At 39.1% G+C, this 22,305-nt stretch overlaps 1 protein-coding gene and 2 pseudogenes across 3 annotated transcripts in view; 2 read left to right on the top strand and 1 right to left on the bottom strand.

Moving 5' to 3' along the window:
• Positions 1–22,305, top strand: part of UGGT1 (UDP-glucose glycoprotein glucosyltransferase 1) — a 213,073-nt gene that overhangs the window by 129,496 nt on the left and 61,272 nt on the right. For 2 of the 3 annotated variants that reach the window (XM_053918537.1, XM_024569684.3), the window contains exons 19-25: positions 9,878–9,998; positions 12,520–12,618; positions 15,436–15,459; positions 15,953–16,047; positions 17,826–18,032; positions 19,004–19,135; positions 19,890–20,020. In XM_053918537.1, coding sequence (XP_053774512.1) covers positions 9,878–9,998; positions 12,520–12,618; positions 15,436–15,459; positions 15,953–16,047; positions 17,826–18,032; positions 19,004–19,135; positions 19,890–20,020 — 809 coding nt within the window. The remainder of the gene's footprint in view (positions 1–9,877; positions 9,999–12,519; positions 12,619–15,435; positions 15,460–15,952; positions 16,048–17,825; positions 18,033–19,003; positions 19,136–19,889; positions 20,021–22,305) is intronic. The other variant, XM_053918538.1, reaches the window with a different exon arrangement.
• On the top strand, positions 5–2,412 carry LOC128780238 (large ribosomal subunit protein uL24-like; annotated as a pseudogene).
• Positions 6,524–8,410, bottom strand: LOC112313106 (vacuolar protein sorting-associated protein 26C pseudogene; annotated as a pseudogene).

Below are 22,305 nucleotides of genomic sequence, written 5' to 3'. Positions count from 1 at the left end.
CTTAGCATAATGCTTTCAAGGTTTATCCTTGTTGGAGCATGTGTCAGTACTTCATTCCTTTTTTGGCCCAATAATAGTCCCTTGAATGGATGTAGTGCCTTTTGTTTATCTATTTATTATATGATGCATATTTGCAGTTATTTACATGTTTTGGCTACTATGAATAATACTGCTATAAATAGTCATGTACAAATTTTCTTGGGTACATATCTAGTAGTAGAATTGCCTGTTTATTATAACTGTTTGAGGAAGTAGCACTGTTTTCCAAAGCAGCTGAACCATTAAACAGTAATGCCAGAAGTGTATCCAGGTTCTGCTTTCTCCACATTCTAGCCAAAGCTTGGTATTGTCTGTGTCATTAAATGTAGTCTAGTGGGGAATTAGCCTCTGGGTCTCTTCCCTTTTGCGGCCATCGCTGAGGCCCCAGCGGTCAAAATGAAGTTCAATCCCTTTGTGACTTCTGACTGGAGCAAGAACCGTAAAAGGTATTTCAATGCACCTTCCACATTCGCAGGAAGATTATGTCTTCTCCTCTTTCCAAAGAGCTGAGACAGAAGTACAATGTTGGATTCATGCCCATCCGAAAGGATGATGAAGTTCAGGTTGTGTGAAGACATTACGAAGGGCAGCAAATTGGCAAAGTGGTCCAGGTTTACAGGAAGAAATACGTCATCTACGTTGAATGAGTGCAGCGGGAGAAAGCTAATGGTACAACTGTTCATGTGGGCATTCACCCCAGCAAGGTGGTTATCACTAGACTAAAACTGGACAAAGACCACAAAAAGATCCTTGAACGTAAAGCCAAATCTCACCAACTACGAAAGGAAAAGGGCAAATACAAGGAAGAAACAATTGAAAAGATGCAGGAATAATGTAATCTTATATATAGCTTTAATTAAAAACTTGACATGAAAAATAAATAAATAAATGTAGCCTAGGGGTTGGTATCTTATTGTGGTTTTGGTTTGCATTACTAAAGCATAAATGATGTTGGGTATTGTTTTCTGGGCTTACTGAGCATTTATATTTTCTTTGCAGAAATGTCTATTCAAATTAGTTGCCCATGTTTAATTGGGTTGTTTGTTTTGTTGTTTTTGAGCTGTAAGAGTTGTTTATGCATTTTGGATATGAATCATTTACATGTATCATTTTCATGTATTTTCTCTCATTTTATGATCTGTCTTTTCATTGTTTGGTGATGTCCTTTAATGATCAAAAGTTGTAAATTTTGATTAGGTCCAATTTACTTTTTTTTCTTTTGTTGCTTGTGCTATTTAAATCATATATATGAAACTATTGCTTAATTCTAGGTCATAAAGATTTATGTTTCCTTCTGAGTATTTTTTAAAAAATTTTATTTGTTGATATTGAGAGAGTGGGTGGAGAGAGGGAGAGACAGAGGGACAGAGACATTGATTTGTTCTTCCACTTATTTATGCATTCATTAGTTGATTCTTGTATGTGCCCTGATTGGTGATCAACCCTGCAATATTTGCATATGGACAACACTCTAACCTAGTGTTCCCTAATCTTTTCAGTACTTGGGACCAGATTCTTGAAAGACAATTATTCCACAACTAGTGGGAGTGGTGGCTTCGTGGCCGGGGATTGGGGACTCTGCTCTAACTAACTGAACTGCCTGGTCAGTGCTCCTTCTGTATTTTATAGTTCTTTTCTCTTAACATTTAACTCTTGACCCATTTTTAGTTAGTTTTTCTGTACAGTGGAGGTAGGAGTCCACTGTTTTTTCCATATCTAATTTGACATGCAACTGGGTATCTTTTGGCATAATCATTTGTCTCAGCACCATTTATTGAAAATAATACTCTTTCCTCATTAAATTGTTATGACACCTTTGGACTGACTGTTGTTTTCCATTGACCAGTATATATTTTTTTATGGAATCATAGACTTGATTATTGTTATAATCAAGTGTGAATTTTCCAACTTTGGGTCTTTCCCTCCCTTCCTTCCTTCTTTCCTTCCTGTTTTCCTTCCTTCCTTCCATTCATCCATCCAAAATTTTTGAATCTTTTTTTCCTTGTGTAAATTTCTTTTTAATTTTAATATATTAATTACGCTATTACAGTTGTCTCATTTTCACCCCTTCACTCCTCTCTGCCCTGCACACCCCTTCCCGCCCACATTCCCCTGCTATAGTTCATGTCCATAGGTCATACTTATAAGTTCTTTGGCTTCTACATTTCCTATACTATTCTTACCCTCCCCCTGTCTATTTTCTACCTACCATTTAAGCTTCTTACTCTCTGTACCTTTCCCCCCCTCTCTCCCCTTCCCACTCTCCTGTTGATAACCCTCCATGTGATCTCCATTTCTGTGGTTCTGTTCCTGTTCTAGTTGTTGGCTTAGTTTGCTTTTGTTTTTGTTTTAGGTGTGGTTGATATTAACTGTGAGTTTGCTGTCATTTTACTGTTCATATTTTTTATCTTCTTTTTCTTAGATAAATCCCTTTAACATTTCATATAATAAGGGCTTGGTGATGATGAACTCCTTTAACTTGACCTTATCTGAGAAGCACTTTATCTGCCCTTCCATTCTAGATGATAGCTTTGCTGGATAGAGCAATCTTGGATGTAGGTCCTTGCCTTTCATGACTTGGAATACTTCTTGCCAGCTCCTTCTTGCCTGTGAGGTCTTCTTTGAGAAATCAGCTGACAGTCTAATGGGAACTCCTTTGTAGGTAACTGTGTTCTTTTCTCTTGCTGCTTCTAAGATTCTCTCCTTCTGTTTCATCTTGGGGAATGGAATTAAGATGTGCCTTGGTGTATGCTTCCTTGGGTCCAACTTGTTTGGGACTCTCTGAGCTTCCTGGACTTCCTGGAAATCTATTTCCTTTGCCAGATTAGGGAAGTTCTCCTTCATTATTTTTTCAAATAAAATTCCAATTTCTTGTTCTTCTCTCCTTCTGGCACCCCTATGATTCAGATGTTGGAATGTTTAAAGTTGTCCTGGAGGTTCCTAAGCCTCTGCTCATTTTTGTGCATTCTTGTTTCTTCATTCTTTTCTGGTTGGATGTTTCTTTCTTCCTTCTGGTCCACACTGTTGATTTGAGTCCCAGTTTCCTTCCCATCATTATTGGTTCCCTGTACATTTTCCTTTGTTTCTCTTAGCATAGCCTTCATTTTTTCATCTAATTTGAGACCAAATTCAGCCAATTCTGTGAGCATCCTCATTACCAGTGTTTTGATCTGTGCATCTGATAGGTTGGCTGTCTCTTCATCGCTTAGTTGTATTTTTTCTGGAGCTTTGATCTGATCTTCCATTTGGGCCTTTTTTTGTTTGTTTTTTCTTCTTCTTCTTGGTGTGCCTGTTACATAAAGGGGCAGAGCCTTAGATGTTCACCAGGAGGGGCAACCCACATTGCTGTGCTGTGACGTATGTGAGGAAGGGGTCTGATAGGGAGCAATGGTGCTTGCTCCACTCTCTGCCGTCTTTCAGTCACTTTCCCCACTACCCACAAGCAAAGTGGCCCCTTCTGGTGCTGATTCCCGTGTGGGTGGTTTGTGTATATTCTAGGACCCCGTGGGTCTCTCCAACGAACTCTCCTGTGACGCTGGGAGTTTCTCCCACTGCCGCCTCAACCCCCAAGGGGTTTTCAATCAGTGGTTTGAGCCTTTATTTCCCCTCACTGGAGCCCTGGGGTGTGTGGTCTGTTTCGCTCCCCCTTTGTTCTTCCTGGTTTATTTGAGCACAAATGTGGTCCACTGGATCCGCCAGCCACCGCCTTGCGGGATCCGCCAGCTGCTCCTTGCTGACTAGCTGCAGCCTTGCCCACCCAGCTCCACAATCCACCACCTCACTGGGTCCACCAGCCACTGTGTTGACTTGAGTCCTCTCTGCCCAGCTGCGTGTCTCCACCCCTCCTACTGGTCTGGATGAATGTGTCTTCTTTAACTCCTTGGTTGTCGGACTTCCATACAGTTCAATTTTCTGTCAGTTCTGGTTGTTTTTTGTTTTTAAATTGTTGTCCTTCTTTTGGTTGTGCAAGAAGGCACAGTGTGTCTATCTATGCCTCCATCTTGGCCGGTAGTCCCTCCAAAATTTTTGAATCTTAACAACAGCTTGTCACTTTCTGCAACAAAAGGCTACTTGGGACTTTGATAGGAATTTCATAGAATCTGTTGATCAATTTGGGCAGTATTGATGTGTTAACAATGTTGAGTCCTACAATCCATGAACAGAGGATGTGTTTTCATTTTTTTGGTATTATGTTTTTCAATGACGTTTTGCTGTTCTAAGTGAGGTTTTACACTTTTTTTCTTAATTTATTTCTTGGTATTCTTTTTGAAGTTACTGTAAATGGAATTGTTTTTAAATTTAATTTTTGGATAGTTCATTGCTAGTGAATAGGCATACATTTGACTTTTGTATATTGATGTTATGTGTAGGTACCACTTGTTCATTAGTTCTAATAATATTTTGTGGATTCTTTAACACTCCCTATATAGAAAATATTGTCATCTTGCCAGTATGTCTTCTGTAAGTAGAGATAGTTTTGATTCTTCTTTTTCAGTTGGCATCTTTTACCTCTTCTTTCTTTTTTTGCTTAATTGACTGCCTTCTAGTACTATGCTGAATTGAAGTAGTGTTGAGTGATCATCCTTGCTTTGTTCCTGATATTAAGGGGGGAACTTTCAGTCTTTTACCAGTAAGTATGATATATTAGCTGTTGGTTTTTTAGAGATTGTGTTTATTGGTTCATGAAAATTTTTTTCAATTCTTAGTTTGTTGAGTATTTTTTCATCATGAAAGTTTGTTGGATTTTGTCAAATACCTTTTCTGTGTTTATTAAGATGATCATTTGGTTTTTGTCCTTTATTTATTAATATAGAATATTATGTTGGCCTACCTTTGAATTCCTGGGATAAATCCTACAGTGTATAATTTTCTAATATAGTATTTATATAGTTGCTATATTTTTTTATACCAACTTAATTTCAATACTATAGGAAAACTTTGTTTTTCTATAGCTTTATTTAGCCTCTTTATGTTGCTATTGATGTACAGATTATATCTTTCCACATTATATGCCCATTGGCATTGATTTGTAACTGTTCCCTTTTATAGTTGTTTTTTAAGTGAGGTAAAATAAAAAAGAGTTGTGACCAAAAAATATATTTATATTCTTTATATTTACCTATGTGGTTACATTTATTTGTGCTCTTAATTTTTTCTGTGGATTTGACTTATTGTCTTATGTCCTTTCATTTTAGCAAGGAATCCCCTTAGTATTTATTACAGATTAGTTCTGTCAGTGAAAAATTCTCTCCATTTCTTTTTTTAATCTGGGAATGTGTTTATTTACCCTTCATTTTTTAATGATAATTTACCTGGATATGGAATTTTTGGTTGACAACCTTTTCAGCACTTTGAATATGTAGTATGAATTACATATTCATATTCATTGAATTTGAATGTGTAATTCCATTTTCTTTTTATTTCTGATTTACCTCTCCACCTTCTCTGGAGCTCACAACATGGCTGAGAACTGGAGCCATGTCCCTGATAGAGCTCTGACAGCCACAATGTGTTGCTACTTAAATGGACATTTCCAAAATAGTAAACTCATAGGTCAGACTCTTTCCTTCACCTCCCCTTTCTCTCTTCTTTCAAATGGGAGAATCTGACAATCCTGAACCTTTGACAGAAGACACCCCCCAGCTGCAGCTAGGGCAGTCATGGGGTGGTTGCTGTTCAAGGCAGCCAAATATCGGAGTTTCCCTTAACAGACACTGGTGGAGGTGTCTGGTGAAGAAAGGGGATGGAATGTCCAGCTTGTAGCCCTTGCCTGGGCCTCTCAGGGTTGATGGAAATAGTAAAATTAGTTGGGCTATGGCTCCTCTTCAGGTACTAATTATCCCCTAAGGAGAGTACTTGTCATATTTATATCCATAAAATGGGTATACTAAAGAAATTATATAGCAGTATACATGTGAAACCATTTCTCAAAATTCTTATTTAGCTTTTTTAATTAATAATTATTTCTACTTTTGAAATTTTCCAAAAAGTTTAGCCTCTTTGTTTTCTGCTTCTTTAGTTTAAATCCCTTATCAAAGATAGAAAATTATTAATGTCATGTGAGCATAAAAGGAAATTTATGAACCAGAAATGTATTCTGTGGGAACCAACCTTTAAATGACTAATAAGTTGTATCACTTTCCCCACTGAGGCCCTTGGATAGAGCTGTGTCTGAGTCAGGATTGTTTGCCATAAGCATCACACATCACCAGACACTGTCTGGGACCATGGCCATCAGCCTGAGCCTGCCTTGCCCAAGCCTGTCTGGGAGAGGACTGGCAGGGAAGGCCAGGTGGCAAGCAAAGCCCAGGGCTTATTTCTTAGGGCTTGTTAATTGTGGACTGATGGAAAGAATGGCAGGTTTGGAAGGAAGAAATGGCTCATCATATATTGTGAACCACAAAGTGGGGCTAAGGAAGAAGTTTCTTGAGGCCCAGACCCCTGGCTGGAACACAGGTCCCTTGTGGATCAGGGAGAGGCCAAGTTCATCAAGTCCAGTACACTGTTCCAGAATCAGGCAATGTAGACAGGTCTTCTTCACCTACTGCTAGGGTACCAGCCTCCTGCTATTCAGAACCCACCCATCACCAGGCCCAGACATTTGTGCCTCCTTATATAACCTGGCACTGAACTACATTCTGGGAATATGGTGGCACACGCTATTACACCAGGTCCTGAGACTTCAGAAATACTTCAGCCATTATGACCAAATCCCCTCACTCCTATGACAGCAGGAAACACTTTCTTCCAATTTTCTAAAAGTTTTAAAGTTATAATGAAAACGTTGTGGAACAACTATTCAGCAGAGTGGGATAAATGCCCCACTCTGCAGTGGAGGCTACTCTGTACTCCTCCTTGGAGAGTGTCTGCAGATGTTACTAGCAAGGATCACACCTGTCCCTGTCCCCTTTTTTTTTTTTTTTTGATTTATTTATTTATTTTTAGAGAGAGGGTAAGGGGGAGAGAAAGAGAGGAAGAGAAGCATTGATGTGTGAGAGAAACATTGATTGGTTGCCTCTCACATGCCCCTCACCAGGGACCTTGTCCTCAACCCAGACATGTGCCCTGACTAGGAATCTAACTGGTGACCCTTTGGTTTGTGGGATAATGCCCAACCCACTGAGTCGTATCAGTCAGGGCATGCCTGTCCCTGCTCTGCAGGGACTCTGCCATCACAGTCTCAGCCACATCATCAGTTGGGTGTGGAGGGCTCCCTGCTGTCCTTAGGACTTCACTTTCCAGCAAAGCTCAAACTGCTCCTACCACTGCCCTCCACCCCTAAAGAGCAGCAGAGAAGTCAGGACTCATAAGAAATTTTGCTTTCTGAAATGATCTTGTCAATAGCATTAAGAAATCCTGATGAATTTCAAAGAAAAGGTCTGAGGTGCCTGCTGGGAGCAGTAGCCTTGAGGAAATGAGGAAGAAGGTGACTGTGATCTGAGGGGTCAGGTCCATTTCTGGTACAGAATAATTGAGAAAAGGAGTCTAGCTCCCCTCCCAGGCTACATTCTGCAGAGCATCAGTGGGAAGTTCTCCATGAAGTGATTGCTGTGAAGCAGAACCATGTGTTAATCTCAAATTCTACTTTAAAGTTGGTGGTCTTCAGTGTGGGGCAGGTGAACAGCCAGGGGAAAACCATGTATGTGGGGACTGAGAGGCCCCAACAAACATCCCCATCACCATATGAATATTCTGAATGTCTGTGGCATTATGGGAATACCCTTCTGCACAGCCACAGATATCCACGCAGGCCAGCTGCAGCTGTGTCCTCCTGAGGTTGGCCTTCACCACCAGCTCACCTGTGAATGGCTGTGTGATGACACAGTTGATCGAGTTCAGATGTCCTCTGATCAGAAATGTGGGGAGCAAGGCTCTCTCTTTGACATTCTGTAAGGTTTCAGGTATGATAGTGAAGTTCACAGGACTTGGAGTCAGTTTCTCCTTCTGAGGAGCAGAGTGAACAATGAATTTGCAGGTCTTTGTCAAGTCTTCAGCCAATAGAGGCTGCTTCACGTCACAGTACAGGGTGTACTGAATGTTGACAAACATGCCATGATGTCTCATACAGAACTTTGTTACCTTTCTTGTGCAGAGGAAATTCAAAGAAATTTCAGTTTTGCCGCTTGGGAACTTTTCTGGCTTCACCATTGTGATGGTGCTGTTGATAATTGGATGGGCTTAACTGAATTATAAAAATCTTCCAATACACCATGGTCTTGGCACTGAGTCACAATTCCTTCCACCATCAAAAAGATGCCCTGGTACTGAACACAGTCCTTCACACATGACTACCACATCCAAGAGCATTTCCTCAGCCTGATGAACTTTGTTTGCTCTTTTAATCTTAATGTCCTGGGAGGTCCCCATCTTAAAACTCTGCTGCAGGTACCACTGCTTGCCACCTGTGACTCTTCCATTGCCTTTTGACCTCTGGTTTTTCATTCTGATTCAGGATTGGGTGTGTGTGATGAGTTTTTTCTCTCTTTCTCCTTTCAAGATCCTCTCTTGGTTAGTTTCAGGATCTTTTGGGATCCCCTTTCACTTTTGACGTTTCATAATTATGTCTAGGTGTGGAACACTTGAGTTTTTCCTACTTGAAATATGTACATTTCCTTCCTTCCTTCCTTCCTTCCTTCCTTCCCAACAAACTACAGTTGACCCTTAAGCAATTTGTGGGTTAGGCCACTGACCCCCATATAGTCAGAAATTTGCATATAACTTTCGACTCCCCAAAACTTACCTAGTAATAGCCTACTGTTATTGACCAGAAGCCTTACTGATAACATAAAAAGTTGATTAATACATACTTTGTATGTCATATGTGTTTTATACTGTATCCTTATAATAAACTAGAGGAAAAAAATGTTAAGAAAATCATAAAGAAGAGAAGGTACATTTATAATATTTAGTGAAAAAAATTACATATTGTGGAACCTGGACCCATGTAGTTCAAACCCATGTTTTTCAACTATATAAGTATTTCTATAATATGTGGGTACAAAAGAGAAGAATAAATAATAAATGACTTTTATTTCCCCCACTGTAATTGTGACTCTGGAAATATAGGGCTACTTGGATGCCTGAAATTGAAAAAAGCTTGGGGTAATTTTTATTACAAAGTATATTAGCTGCTTGAAGGAATGCATGTAGCTTTCTTCTTTAAGAGAAGTTAACAATGACAGTATTTCCTCTTTTCTTATGCCTGAGTAGTTTCCAGAGGGAAGGCAGTTGGAGAGATGGGGGGTGGAGGAAGCCTAATATATGGTGACAGAAGATAATTTGGCTGTAGGTGGTGGGCACACAGTGCAATATACAGATCTAGTATCAGAAATGTACACTTGAAACCTATATGATCCTATTAACCAATGTCACCCCAATAAATTTAATAAAAATTATTTTTAAAAACTCACAATAAACAGATCTCAGAGTAAATTTTTGATGGTGTTAACTAATTTGAAGAGCTTGCTTATTTCTGGGGAAGTATGTGGGGAGATCAAAAAATGTGGATTTGTATTTTATATTCGATTCTTATTGGCTCTGTGACTTTGAGTTAGCTGTTTAACCTTCTGTGCCACAGCTTCCTCATCTTTAAACTGGATCTCAATAATGTCTGCCTCACATTGTTGAAAGAGTTAGCATGATACTGTGCATAATATACCAAGCTGTGCTTGGCAATGACAGGGATCTATAATGTGGGGACTTCTGTTTTTAGCTATTACAGATACATGAAAAGATAATATAATATAAAGTTAAGATTTCTTAGTTTTGAATACATTATTATTGATCAGATTTGTTTAGCACTCATCCTCCACTCACCTTGTTTCTTTTTTTTCTATAGGGTGAACTGTCCCATGATCAAGATGTTATAGAGTATATCATGAATCAGCCGAATGTTGTTCCACGAATCAATTCTAGAATTTTGACAGCTGAGCGAGAATACCTGGATTTAACAGTAACCAGTAAGGAGCATTTCAGGAACAACTTTGGGCTGTTTTTGATTTGTCCTTCAGAATCTTTGCATTTACTAGATTGTGATATTCAGAAGATAACCCCAGATTGTGACACATTTTTATGTTTAAATTCATTGCATCTAGAGTTCATAATACAAGCTTCTAAATTCAAAAGAATATCCTCCAAAAGTAGAAAAATTTTTCCAAATTTTGAAAAATATTCAGTGCCTTTTAATTGCCACTTTAATGAGCTTAGATGATAACAAAATAACCTGTGTTGTTGACTTTCTTAGTTACATAGCTCTTAAGCAGCTATCTTCTCTTCATCATCATTCTGGGATCAGTCAGCAATAATGTCAACAAATACTTTAGATAGTTTTTCTCTGAGAACATAAAAATGATATTCTGAAAAATAAAGCTTCATTGAGAAATAGTGTTATGCCATGAAACTAAATCCTTTAAAGTGCACAATTTTAAAGTGTACAAATTTTAGTGTATTTTCAAAGTTGTGTGATTATTACCACTATCTAATTTTAGAACATCATCATCACCCCCAAAGAAACGATATACCCATTTGTAGTCACTTTCCATTTTCCGTTTTGCCTATCCTCCTACAACCACTAATCTAACTCCTGTTTCTGTGGATTTTTCTATTCTGAATATTTCATATAAGGGAACTTTTTTGACTGGTTTCTTTCACTTAGCATAATATTTTTCAGGCTCATCCATGTTATAGAATGTGTCAGTAGTAGTTCATTCCTTTTTATGACTGATTAATATTCCATAGTATGGATATTACTAGGGAATATTAGTCCACATTTTGATTATCTACGCCTTAGTTGATGAATGTTTGGGTTGTTTCCACAAGACTATGTTTTAAGAGGTAGATAGGTGAAGCCCAGGTGCATTTTGTTCCTTTTACCTTCCTGAGAGATTCTGAAGAGCGCTAGCAAACAGCTGGAAATAGGGAGGAGACATCACCACAGGAAATCTCACTGGGGGAGAAAAGAATCATGTATTGGTGAGGTCAAAACCAAGTATATTGTTTGTCGTTTAGAAGAATGAATATGTAGGCTAGTTATGGTTGTTACTTATGGCAACTATCTGCTAATTTAACTTGAAACTGAATATCTTTTCGGTAGAGGAAAATGCAACTATGGGCTTACATTTGAAAAAGAAAGTAGTCAGAATATGAGCTATGTTGTTTCTCTGCACTAGGTTTTAGCTTTTCACCAGAAGTTTTAATAGAGCAAGGCAAACAGTATTGTTTTTATTGTGAGTTTTTGTTGTTTTCATCATTTTAAATTAAACTGCTAATAGTTATCTTTGGAGTACTCATGATTAAGGAGCATAAAAATAGTTCTGTGTTTTGGCTACCTTTCTCCACTGGGTGCTACAGTCATCAGCTTTGAAACAGTGTTAGTCCACAGAGGCAAAGCTGAAGGCTGTTGGGTGAGTATTTGGAGGTATCAGTGAAGGAGCAGGGTGCATCCTTTTGACCCAGTGGTCATAGCTTCATTACATATGCTGCTTGTGGCCTGTGCTGTCCCAAATTTTTTTAGAGAATGCTAAGTTTAAGGCCATAGTGCTTTCTCCCCAACTTTACATGATGTTATGGGCCATTTACAATTGGCCCATAATCTGTCTAATCTGTTTTATTTACAATTGCTTTCCTTTACTAGAATACTGACTGAAAGGATTGTAGGCCCTTAGTAAGTTTTGTTGAATGAAAGTATTAGGTAGGTGAGTGGATAGACAAATAAAGGGGATGGCGGTCAAGCAAAGTGTGCTTGGAGGACAGAGAATGGCATTAGTGTTGGGGTGTCATAATGCATAGGATTGGGGAGATTGCTGGAGATAGAGGGTTTATGTTACTAGGCTGGAGTCCATTTTCTAGGTAGGAAGAAATTACTGGGTAGTTTAGAACAAGGCAATGACTTGATGAAACTGGAATTTTAGCAAGAGTAATCTGAGGGGGAAATGATTAATGAGAGCATTGCCCATGGACATTTAATCAGAAAAGCTGTGTATCTGAAAATAACCTTTTGTTTCTGTTAGGGCTAAAAATAATACTATTTTCTGACACATGCAAACATTAAAATGAGAGTTTTATTTTATTTTTTCCTCACATTCTTGACCCCTCCTACCTCCAAATTAGATAGGAAATGGCTTATTGTGGTGGATGGACAAGGGAAGAGAGAGATAAAGTTAAGGGGATATTTTAAAGAGATTATTCTCCAGTTATAAAGTAATGGAAGTGGGAATAGAATAAATACAAACCATTAAAATGACACATACATATATGAGAGTTATATGAGATGTGTACATTTTTATTAACTGTGTCTTGAAATATGTTTAATGGGGTAGGGGTCAATGGGATTGTAAAATTGTTGAATCAATATGAAGCAATATATGTCACTCATGCATTTTTATAAAACTTGTATTCTGGTCATACCACATTATCAGTTGAATATTAACATTAGATTGAATTTAGGAATATTAATTATAAATCTACTTCAATATTTTGCAGATAACTTCTTTGTGGATGATTATGCTAGATTTACTGCCTTGGATTCTCAAGGCAAGACCGCTGCTATAGTCAATAGTATGAACTATCTGACAAAGAAAGGTAATACACTCTAGGCTTATCTTGGATTCCACATTTTATTTTAATATTTGCAAAAAGTTCAAACATTAGTATCTGTTGGGAGAGAGACACCATAATTTATTTTATTAGTTATTCATAATTTGAGTATAGAAAATACCTGTTTATAATTTAATTCTTTATATGTTTTTAAAAATTGAAATGCTGTCTTTATAAATTTAAATATTAAAGGAAAACTTTTTCATTGGTCAAAATAGGAAAACATTTTTAAAAATATATATATTTATTGATTATGCTATTACAGTTGTCCCATTTCCCCCCCCTCACTCCCCTCCATCCTGCCCACCCCCTCCCTCCCACATTCCACGCCTATAGTTCATGTCCATGGGTCATACTTATAAGTTCTTTGGCTTCTACATTTCCTACACTATTCTTACCCTCCCCCTGTCTATTTTCCACCCATCATTTATGCTACTTATTCTCTGTACCTTTCCCCCCCCTCCCCCTCCCACTCCCCTATTGATAACCCTCCATGTGATCTCCATATCTGTGGTTCTGTTCCTGTTCTAGTTGTTGGCTTAGTTTGCTTTTGTTTTGGTTTTAGGTGTGGTTGTTAACAACTGTGAGTTTGCTGTCATTCTTATTGTTCATATTTTTTTATCTTCTTTTTCTTAGATAAGTCCCTTTAACATTTCCTATAATAAGGGCTTGGTGATGATGAACTCCTTGAACTGGACTTTATCTGAGAAGCACTTTATCTTCCCTTTCATTCTAAATGATAGCTTTGCTGGATAGAGCAATCTTGGATGTAGGTCCTTGCCTTTCATGACTTGGAATACTTCTTGCCAGCCCCTTCTTGCCTGTAAGGTCTCTTTGGAGAAATCAGCTGACAGTCTTATGGGAACCCCTTTGTAGGTGACTGTGTCCTTTTCTCTTGCTGCTTCTAAGATTCTCTCCTTCTCTTTCATCTTGGGGAATGTAATGATGATGTGCCTTGGTGTGTTCCTCCTTGGGTCCAGCTTCTTTGGGACTCTCTGAGCTTCCTGGACCTCCTGGAAGTCTATTTCCCTTGCCAGACTGGGGAAGTTCTTCTTCATTATTTGTTCTAGTAAGTTTTCAACTTTTTGTTCTTCCTTTTCTCCTTCTGGCACCCCTATAATTTGGATGTTGGAACGTTTCAAGATGTCCTGGAGGTTCCTAAGCCTCTCCTCATTTTTCTGAATTCTTCTTTCTTCATTCTTTTCTGGTTGGATGTTTCTTTCTTCCTTCTGGTCCACACCGTTGATTTGAGTCCCAGTTTCCTTTGCCTCACTATTGGTTCCCTGTTCATTTTCCTTTGCTTCTCTTAGCATAGCCTTCATTTTTTCATCTAGTTTTCAACCAAATTCAACCAATTCTATGAGCTTCTTGATTACCAGTGTTTTGAACTGTGCATCTGATAGGTTGGCTATCTGTTCGCTGCTTAGTTGAATTATTTCTGGAGCTTTGAAGTGTTCTGTCATTTGGGCCATTTTTTTTTGGTCTTGGTGCTTTTGTTACTTAAAGGGGCGGAGCTTTAGGTGTTCCCGGGGCGGGGTAACGCTGGTAGCTGTGCTGTGATGCTGTACGTGGGGGAGGGGCCTAGAGGGAGTAATGGCGCCCGCTGCACTCTCTGCTGGATTTCAGTCACTCCCTCCGCTACCCACAATCAAATTGGGCCCCCCTGGTGCTGGTTCCCCAGTGGGCGGGCCCGTGTACACCCCAGGCCCCTGTGGGTCTCCCCAACGACCTCTCCTGTGAGGCTGGGAGTCTCCCCCGCCGCCCCACGGGTGTTTTCACTCAGAGGTTTGAGGTTTCATTTCCCCGCACTGGAGCCTTGAGTTGCGTGGTCTGCTTTGCTCCCCGCCATTCGTCCTGGTTTATCTAGGCGCGAATGTGGGGCCCCAGGGTGCTACCCGCCTCTCTGCCTACCCCTCTCTCCGCCACTCTGAGTCTGGCCCTCTCGGTTTATCTGTGCAAATGTGGGGCCGCAGGGTCGGCTAGTGGTCGGACTTCCTGCCCTCTTTGTCCCACACTCCGCCAGTCTCGGTCCCGCCACAGCCACGCGAGTCCTCTCCGCCCAGGCTGCCATCTCAGCCCCTCCTACCGGTCTGGATGAATGTTTATTTTTTATCTCCTTGGTGTCAGACTTCCTTGCCGTTTGATTTTCTGTCAGTTCTGGTTGTGTGAGGAGGCGCAGTGTGTCTACCTATGCTGCCATCTTGGTTCTCAGGAAAACATTTTTAATGTTAATGGATTAATTGGTTGGAAATTGGTTTGACTTGCTACTTCAGTGACAACATTGGGTTAATTTTTTAAAGGTAAACTTGGTTCTGGAAATACTTGTGTAAGTTTCAAAATTAATTTTTTGTAGTTATTTATTTCGACTAAGATTGTGTGAAATGATAATCCTTTTAATGGCAGACAGATGCTTTTCCCCTGTGGTCACCCTTTCAAAACACTGACTGTCATTTAAGGCAGGTGTTTTTATCCCCACTGTAATCTCCCAGAGAGAATGTCTGGTTTCCCAGGTATATTTAAGTACAGTCATTGCTCCATTTGATTACTGAAGAAACTGGTTTTGAGGGCAACTGGAACAGTGCTAAACACTAGTGGAACCAAGGAGTAGAAAGAAGCATAGATCATGTTAGGCATTATTTAAAATTTGATAGTAGACAGCAGTGAGGAAGGGAGTATAAGGGGGACAAATGGAAATGGTAATTAAAAAAATTCAATAAAAAATTTAAAAATTTGATAGTAGGCAATAATTATCGAAATGACATTTTCTTTTCTTCTACTCTTTTTTCCTTTATCTTTGCCCAGGAATGTCCTCCAAGGAAATCTATGGTAACTTCAAATTTCAGAATGTTCTGTTCCTTTTCTTAATTATTTTTTTCAGGCATTGTAATTCAGAATTTATTGATCCTTTATTGGGATGTTTCTGGAACCTGTGGGTAGCAGTGGACAATTTATTTATTCAGATAAATTTTATATAAATATTTACAAAGAAGTATATTTCAGAAAGTTACAAATTAATATGATTAAAGACTATGTAACCCACACGTTCAAAGACTCTTTTTCATTTTATATGCTAACAGATGCCCAAACCATAGTAAAATTAGTAAGTGCATGTCCCTAGTTTATAATTAAGCCACATGGAAGGTACCCTGCTTTCATTCTACTATCAAAGTTTCACTACTTTTGCCTTGTATCTTTATTTAACTTATAATTTTATATGTTTTGCATGTTTCACAGAAATTATTTGGCTTACTAACAGTATTGAAACATAGAATGTGCTTTTTTTCTCTCCAACTCAATGTGTTGTTTTATTTTTCTACAGATGATTCTTTTATTAGGCCAGTAACTTTTTGGATTGTTGGGGATTTTGATAGCCCTTCTGGAAGGCAATTATTGTATGATGCTATTAAACATCAGGCAAGTGTCTAAAACTTCATTTTGTCCTTATGAGCATCTGTGTGCTAATATTCTTGTTCTGGTGGGGAGGCCAGGTCCTGCTTTCTTAGTCTTTGAGGGAAAAGAGCATTGCTTCTTCAGATGTTTGCCAGCCAATAAGAAAACAGAGAAGACTGCAATAGTCTAGCTTTATTTAATGGGATAGATTCTTTTAGAGGAAAAAATAATGAGATCATCATAGACAAGTTTTTATTGTATGACTGCTCATGTTCTTGCTGCAGAGAAGCTGCAAAGATTGTGCCGAATATTGTATGGTAGAGGCAGGGTCCTTACACTGAGACAGGTTCAGGTGTGGGGGGAATGCCATGCAGGAGCATGAGTGCAAGTTTGATAGAAACAGGTCTTGGCATGCAGAGGGGTGCAGATGCGATGGTCTGAAAGCTGTGCATCATGTTATCGCTGGACTTGAGTGAATGGCACTGGGGGATGGTGGAGAGTGTCATTGTCAGAGAATGAGATGTTCCATTTCCTTTTCCTGAGTATCTTTTTCATGCAGATTTCACATCCCTCATGCTTCCCCTTGGCATCCTGTGTCTCTGGGAGGCTTACTGAATTACTGTCATATCCAAGTGATTTCAACATCATTGATGCACTGAGTGCCTTATTATCTAAGGGAACAGCTTAGGTGCTGTGGTTAATTCAAAGTTAAATTAGGAGTAGTTCTAGTAAAGGGTGATAGATATATGTGTAAGGCACTCTGACTCAAATTGATTAATGCTCAAGTTGTAGTAGATTAGAACAGAAAGGGAGAGTTGAATATTTTAAATAAATGCTTTAATTGAAGTAAAATATAGGTTCAAAAGAAGTGCACAAATTGTAGGATACACAGTATTTCAAAGTGAACATACCCATGTGATCACCACCAGAGCAAAGAGAATGCAGATTCCTGAAAGCCCTTACCTGCTTGTGGCTACATCAGGACCCCCTAGCCTTTCTCTCTTCTCACATCATAGAAGGATTTGCCTACTTATTACTGATTTGAATGGACTCTTATAATACATATTTGTGTTTGGTTTCTTTCCTCAACAGTTTTGAGATCCATGAAATCACAAGTAGTAATAGTTCTTTTTCATCGTGTAGTTTTATATCATATAACTATATAACAAAGTTTTGTTTGTTTAGTGTATTTGATGGAGATTTAGGTTGTTTCTAGTTTGGGGCTATTGTGAAGAATACTGCCATGAATATTATACATGTCTTTAGATGTACATAAGTATGAATTTCTGTTTATTATGTTCTTGATATGAGCCCCTTTTTGGTTTTATGGGTCCCAGATATCTTCTCTCACATGGATTCTTGTCTTTTTACCCCGAGAGAGACTAATTTTTACTAGAAATGTGGAAAGGCCATGTGAATGAAGAAGGGTTTGAGCAGAGCCCTGAAGAATGCTTGGGACTTAAGCAAGCAAAGATGAGTTTACTTGACAATGTGGGGCATGATGTGTATTAGAAGAATACAGAATATGTGAGGGAAGTGTAGGAATCTGATGGTTTATAATGTATGCTGTATTTATAAGGTGGTAAGAAATGACGTTGGAAAGGTAGGCTAGGGGACAATTCATGTAGGGGTTTGAATGCCTGGTTATAGCATTTTTTATTTCATTCTGCATGCAGGGGAGAACTACCAAAGACTTTTAAGACCAGTAGTATTTTCTCTTTATAAAATATGACTGATATAAATGTCGCTTTTTAACTTGAAAACATCTGCCATATAACCCTTATTTCCCATTTTCTAAATAGAAATCGAGTAACAATGTTAGAATAAGTATGATCAATAATCCTAGTGAAGATATAAATTATGAGAACACTCAGATCTCCAGAGCAATCTGGGCAGCTCTCCAAACACAGACCTCAAACTCTGCTAAGAACTTCATTACAAAAATGGCCAAGGAGGAGACTGCAGAGGCCCTGGCTGCAGGAGCTGATGTTGGGGAGTTCTCTGTTGGGGTGAGTCTCTGAGCACTGCAGGAAACTGCTTCTCTCTGTTATTTACCACAGAACTTCACTTTCATGGGCTGAAGTGTCCTATTCTTGATCAGGATTTGTGATTGCAGTTTTGAGTCTCAGGAATTTTTTTTTTTTAGGTTGGAAGAATCTTTCTAAGAAATAACAGTTCTGCCACATTCCCTTGATTGCTTTTAAACTTGCTAGGTTTCAAGATGTGCATGACAAAAGTTTATGTATGTTTTAAGCACAAGCTATTTGTTTTGTGTAGTTTTTAAAATTAGACAGTATTTATGTATTGATTGATAAAGCAAAAAACTGAGATTTAAGCCAGTTAATGAGTTAGTAGATGTTTTCTTTCTTTTTTCAGTGTAAGTCCATATCTATTCATTTGTACATAACGTATTTTTACTGTTTTTTAGTCTTAAAATTTATTATAAAATGATGAGTAGACTTGATGTTTTAGTTAGAAAAAAGATTCTCACTTGGAATGAGATTTTTTTTTCTTGTCAGGATTTTATTTATTTAGTTTTAGAGAGAGGGGAAGGGAGGGAGAAAGGGAGAGAAACATCAATGTGTGGTTGCCTCTCATGTGGCCCCTACTGGGGACCTGGCCTACAACCCAGGCGTGTGCCCTGACTGGGAATTGAACCAGCGACCCTTTGGTTCGCAGCCCTCACTCAATCCACTGAGCTACACCAGCCAGGGCAGATTTTTAAATGCAGAATAAAGGTATCATGAACACTAGTTTGTCAGTTGAGGAATCACAAAAAAGAACAGGAAAAGGAAATAAGCATTACTTGATTGGTGAGAGGATGGGGAAATGGGAAGGAGAATGGAGACATCATAATGTTAATTATTAAAATTAGTTACGACTTTCCACTAAAAGAGCATTTTATAATTTATTTATTACGATTATTCATTTTTATGATCTAATAACAATTACTTTTCCTTAATAACAATTACTTTCCTAGGGCATGGATTTCAGTCTTTTTAAAGAGGTCTTTGAGCCTTCCAAAATGGATTTCATTTTGTCTCATGCCATGTACTGCAGGGATGTCCTGAAGCTGAAGAAGGGACAGAGGGCAGTGATCAGCAATGGAAGGGTGAGGTCTTGTCCTGAGACAAGCTTGACTTCAAATTAGATCAGTGAACAGTCTTGGCAGCATTCTCCTCTGAAGGTAGTAAACTCTTCAAACAAAGCCACTCTTTCCAGAGGTGATTAGGGCTTACGTGGTGGTGATGATTGTTTCTGCTCTATTATTTTAAAGGAAGGTGCTCATTTTGACATGTGTTCTGTGTTTAGTTTTGTCCTGCTATTGTGTAAGGTGGTGAGAATGCAGTGGCTCTCAGAACACGTAAGTGAGGCCTATGACACGTGAAGCATTCATTCCCTGTGGGGTCCATGCTTATAGTTTGTGCAATCTGTATGTATTCAATTGGGTTAGGTTCACACTATTTTATAAAATCTCAAAATAAGACTGTGGTGGACGTTCCAAACTTTAAAGTCTTAGCACATAGCATAAAATCTTTCTTATCAACTGCTATATTTCTGTTTTGACTTTATTATTTATATTGAGTGAGACTTAATGAAAATTAAATTATTTTACTTCAGACTTTGGTTACTATAAAAATAGTGTGAAGTATACAAGGCTACATTCTACATAGTTGAGGAATTGATAAGTAAATTAATAACTATGAGTTCATTGGGGTCTTATTTTTACATTTTTATTGACTGTTCAGACTTAAACATGTCTTGAGTCTTTAACTTGATTTGGTTCATAAGCTAGCCTGAGGACGACAAAGGACTTCTTCACAGCTTGCAGATTTCCACACTGACCAGCCTACTCTTCTTTATAGATCATTGGGCCGCTGGAGGATAATGAAGTCTTTAATCAAGATGATTTTCACCTACTAGAAAATGTTATCTTAAAAACTTCGGGACAGAAAATTAAATCTCATATTCAACAGCTTCGCATAGAAGCAGATGTGTAAGTTACACATAGAAGAAATTTGTTCATGTCATAACAGCTATATATATTTTTAATCTGTATTCTTTTAATTTATTTTTTAAATTTAATTTTTCAGTTGCTATTGACATTCAGTATTATTTTATATTAGTTTCAGGTGTACCACATAGTGATTAGACATTTATATTACTTAAGGAAGTGATCTTCCTTCCCCCTTAAGTCTAGTACCCAGCTGACACCGTACATCAGGGGTGTCAAACTCATTTTCACTGGGGGCCACACCAGCCTTGCGGTTGCCTTCAAAGGGCTGAATGTAAATTTAGGACTGTATGAATGTAACTACTCCTTCACAGTTAATCAAGAGCTTGGCGCTGCTGCCAGGTAGAAACAAGGTGCCAGTCCAGATAAAACAAGATTGAGGGCTGGATTCGGCCGGTGGGCCTTGTTTTTGCCACCTGTGCCATACATAGTTATTACAATATTATTATATACCAAATCTTCTTTATCATATCTTGGCTATTGTAAATAATGCTGCACTGAACATAGAAGTCCATTGTCTTTTCCAATTAGTGTTTTGGGTTTCTTTGTGTATATACCCAGAAGTGAAATTGCTGCATCATACAGTAGATCTACTTTTAATTTAATAGTGGCTGCACCAAACTGCATTCCCACCAGAAATGCACGAGGGTTCCCTTTTCCATCATTGTGGTTTTAATTTGCATTTCTCAGAGAACCAAGATGGAGGCGTAGGTAGACACACTGCGCCTCCTCGCACAACCAGAACTGACAGAAAATCGAATGGTAAGGAAGTCCGACACCAAGGAAATAAAAAATAAACATTCATCCACACCGGTAGGAGGGGCGGGACCGAGACTGGCGGAGTGTGGGGCGAACGGGGCGGGCAGTCTGGCCACTAGCAGACCCAGCGGCCTCACATATAAACCGAGAGGGCTGGACTCAGAGTGGCTGAGAACGGGGGTAGTACCCCGCGGCCCCACACTGGTGCACAGATAAACCGGGATGAACGGAGGGGAGCAAAGCAGACCACACACCCCAGGGCTCCAGCGCGGGGAGATAAAGCCTCAAACCTCTGATTGAAAGCACCCGTGGGGGTTGGGGCGGCAGCAGGAGAGACTCCCAGCCTCACGGGAGAGGTCGTTGGAGACCCACAGGGGCCTAGAGTGTGCACAAGCCCACCCACTCAGGAACCAGCACCAGAGGGGCCCAATTTGATTGTGGGTAGCGGAGTAAAAGACTGAAATCTGGTGGAGAGGGGAGCGGGAGCCATTGCTCCCTCTTGGCCCCTCCCCCACGTACAGCGTCACAGCGCAGTGACCAGCATTACCCCGCCCTGGGGAACACCTAAGGCTCCACCCCTTAAAGTAACAGACTCGCCAAGACCAAAAAAAAAAAGGCCCAAATGACAGAACACTGCAAAACTCCAGAAAAAATACAACTAAGCGAGGAAGAGATAGGCAACCTATCAGATGCACAGTTCAAAACACTGGTAATCAAGAAGCTCACAGAATTGATTGAATTTGTTTGAAAACTAGATGAAAAAATGAAGCCTATGCTAAGAGAAGCAAAGGAAAATGTACAGGGAACTACTAGTGATGCGAAGGAAACTGGGACTCAAATCAATGGTGTGGATCAGAAGGAAGAAAGAAACATCCAACCAGAAAAGAATGAAGAAACAAGAATTCAGAAAAATGAGGAGAGGCTTAGGAACCTCAAGGACATCTTGAAACGTTCCAACATCCAAATTATAGGGGTGCCAGAAGGAGAAAAGGAAGAACAAAAAGTTGAAAACTTACTAGAACAAATAATGAAGGAGAACTTCCCCAGTCTGGCAAAGGAAATAGACTTCCAGGAAGTCCAGGAAGCTCAGAGAGTCCCAAAGAAGCTGGACCCAAGGAGGAACACACCAAGGCACATCATCATTACATTCCCCAAGATGAAAGAGAAGGAGAGAATCTTAGAAGCAGCAAGACAAAAGGACACAGTTACTTACAAAGGAGTTCCCATAAGACTGTCAGCTGATTTCTCCAAAGAGACCTTACAGGCAAGAAGGGGCTGGCAAGAAGTATTCCAAGTCATGAAAGGCAAGGGCCTACATCCAAGATTACTGTATCCAGCAAAGCTATCATTTAGAACAGAAGGGAAGATAAAGTGCTTCTCAGATAAGGTCAAGTTAAAGAAGTTCATCATCACCAAGCCCTTATTATATGAAATGTTAAAGGGATTTTTCTAAGAAAAAGAAGATCAAAAATATGAACAGTAAAAATGACAGCAAACTCACAGTTATT

The sequence above is a fragment of the Desmodus rotundus genome, chromosome 2 (assembly GCF_022682495.2).
Source record: "Desmodus rotundus isolate HL8 chromosome 2, HLdesRot8A.1, whole genome shotgun sequence".
Lineage (NCBI taxonomy): Eukaryota > Metazoa > Chordata > Mammalia > Chiroptera > Phyllostomidae > Desmodus > Desmodus rotundus.
Note: the sequence above shows the minus strand (reverse complement) of the source record. Positions and strands in the feature narration are given on the sequence as shown.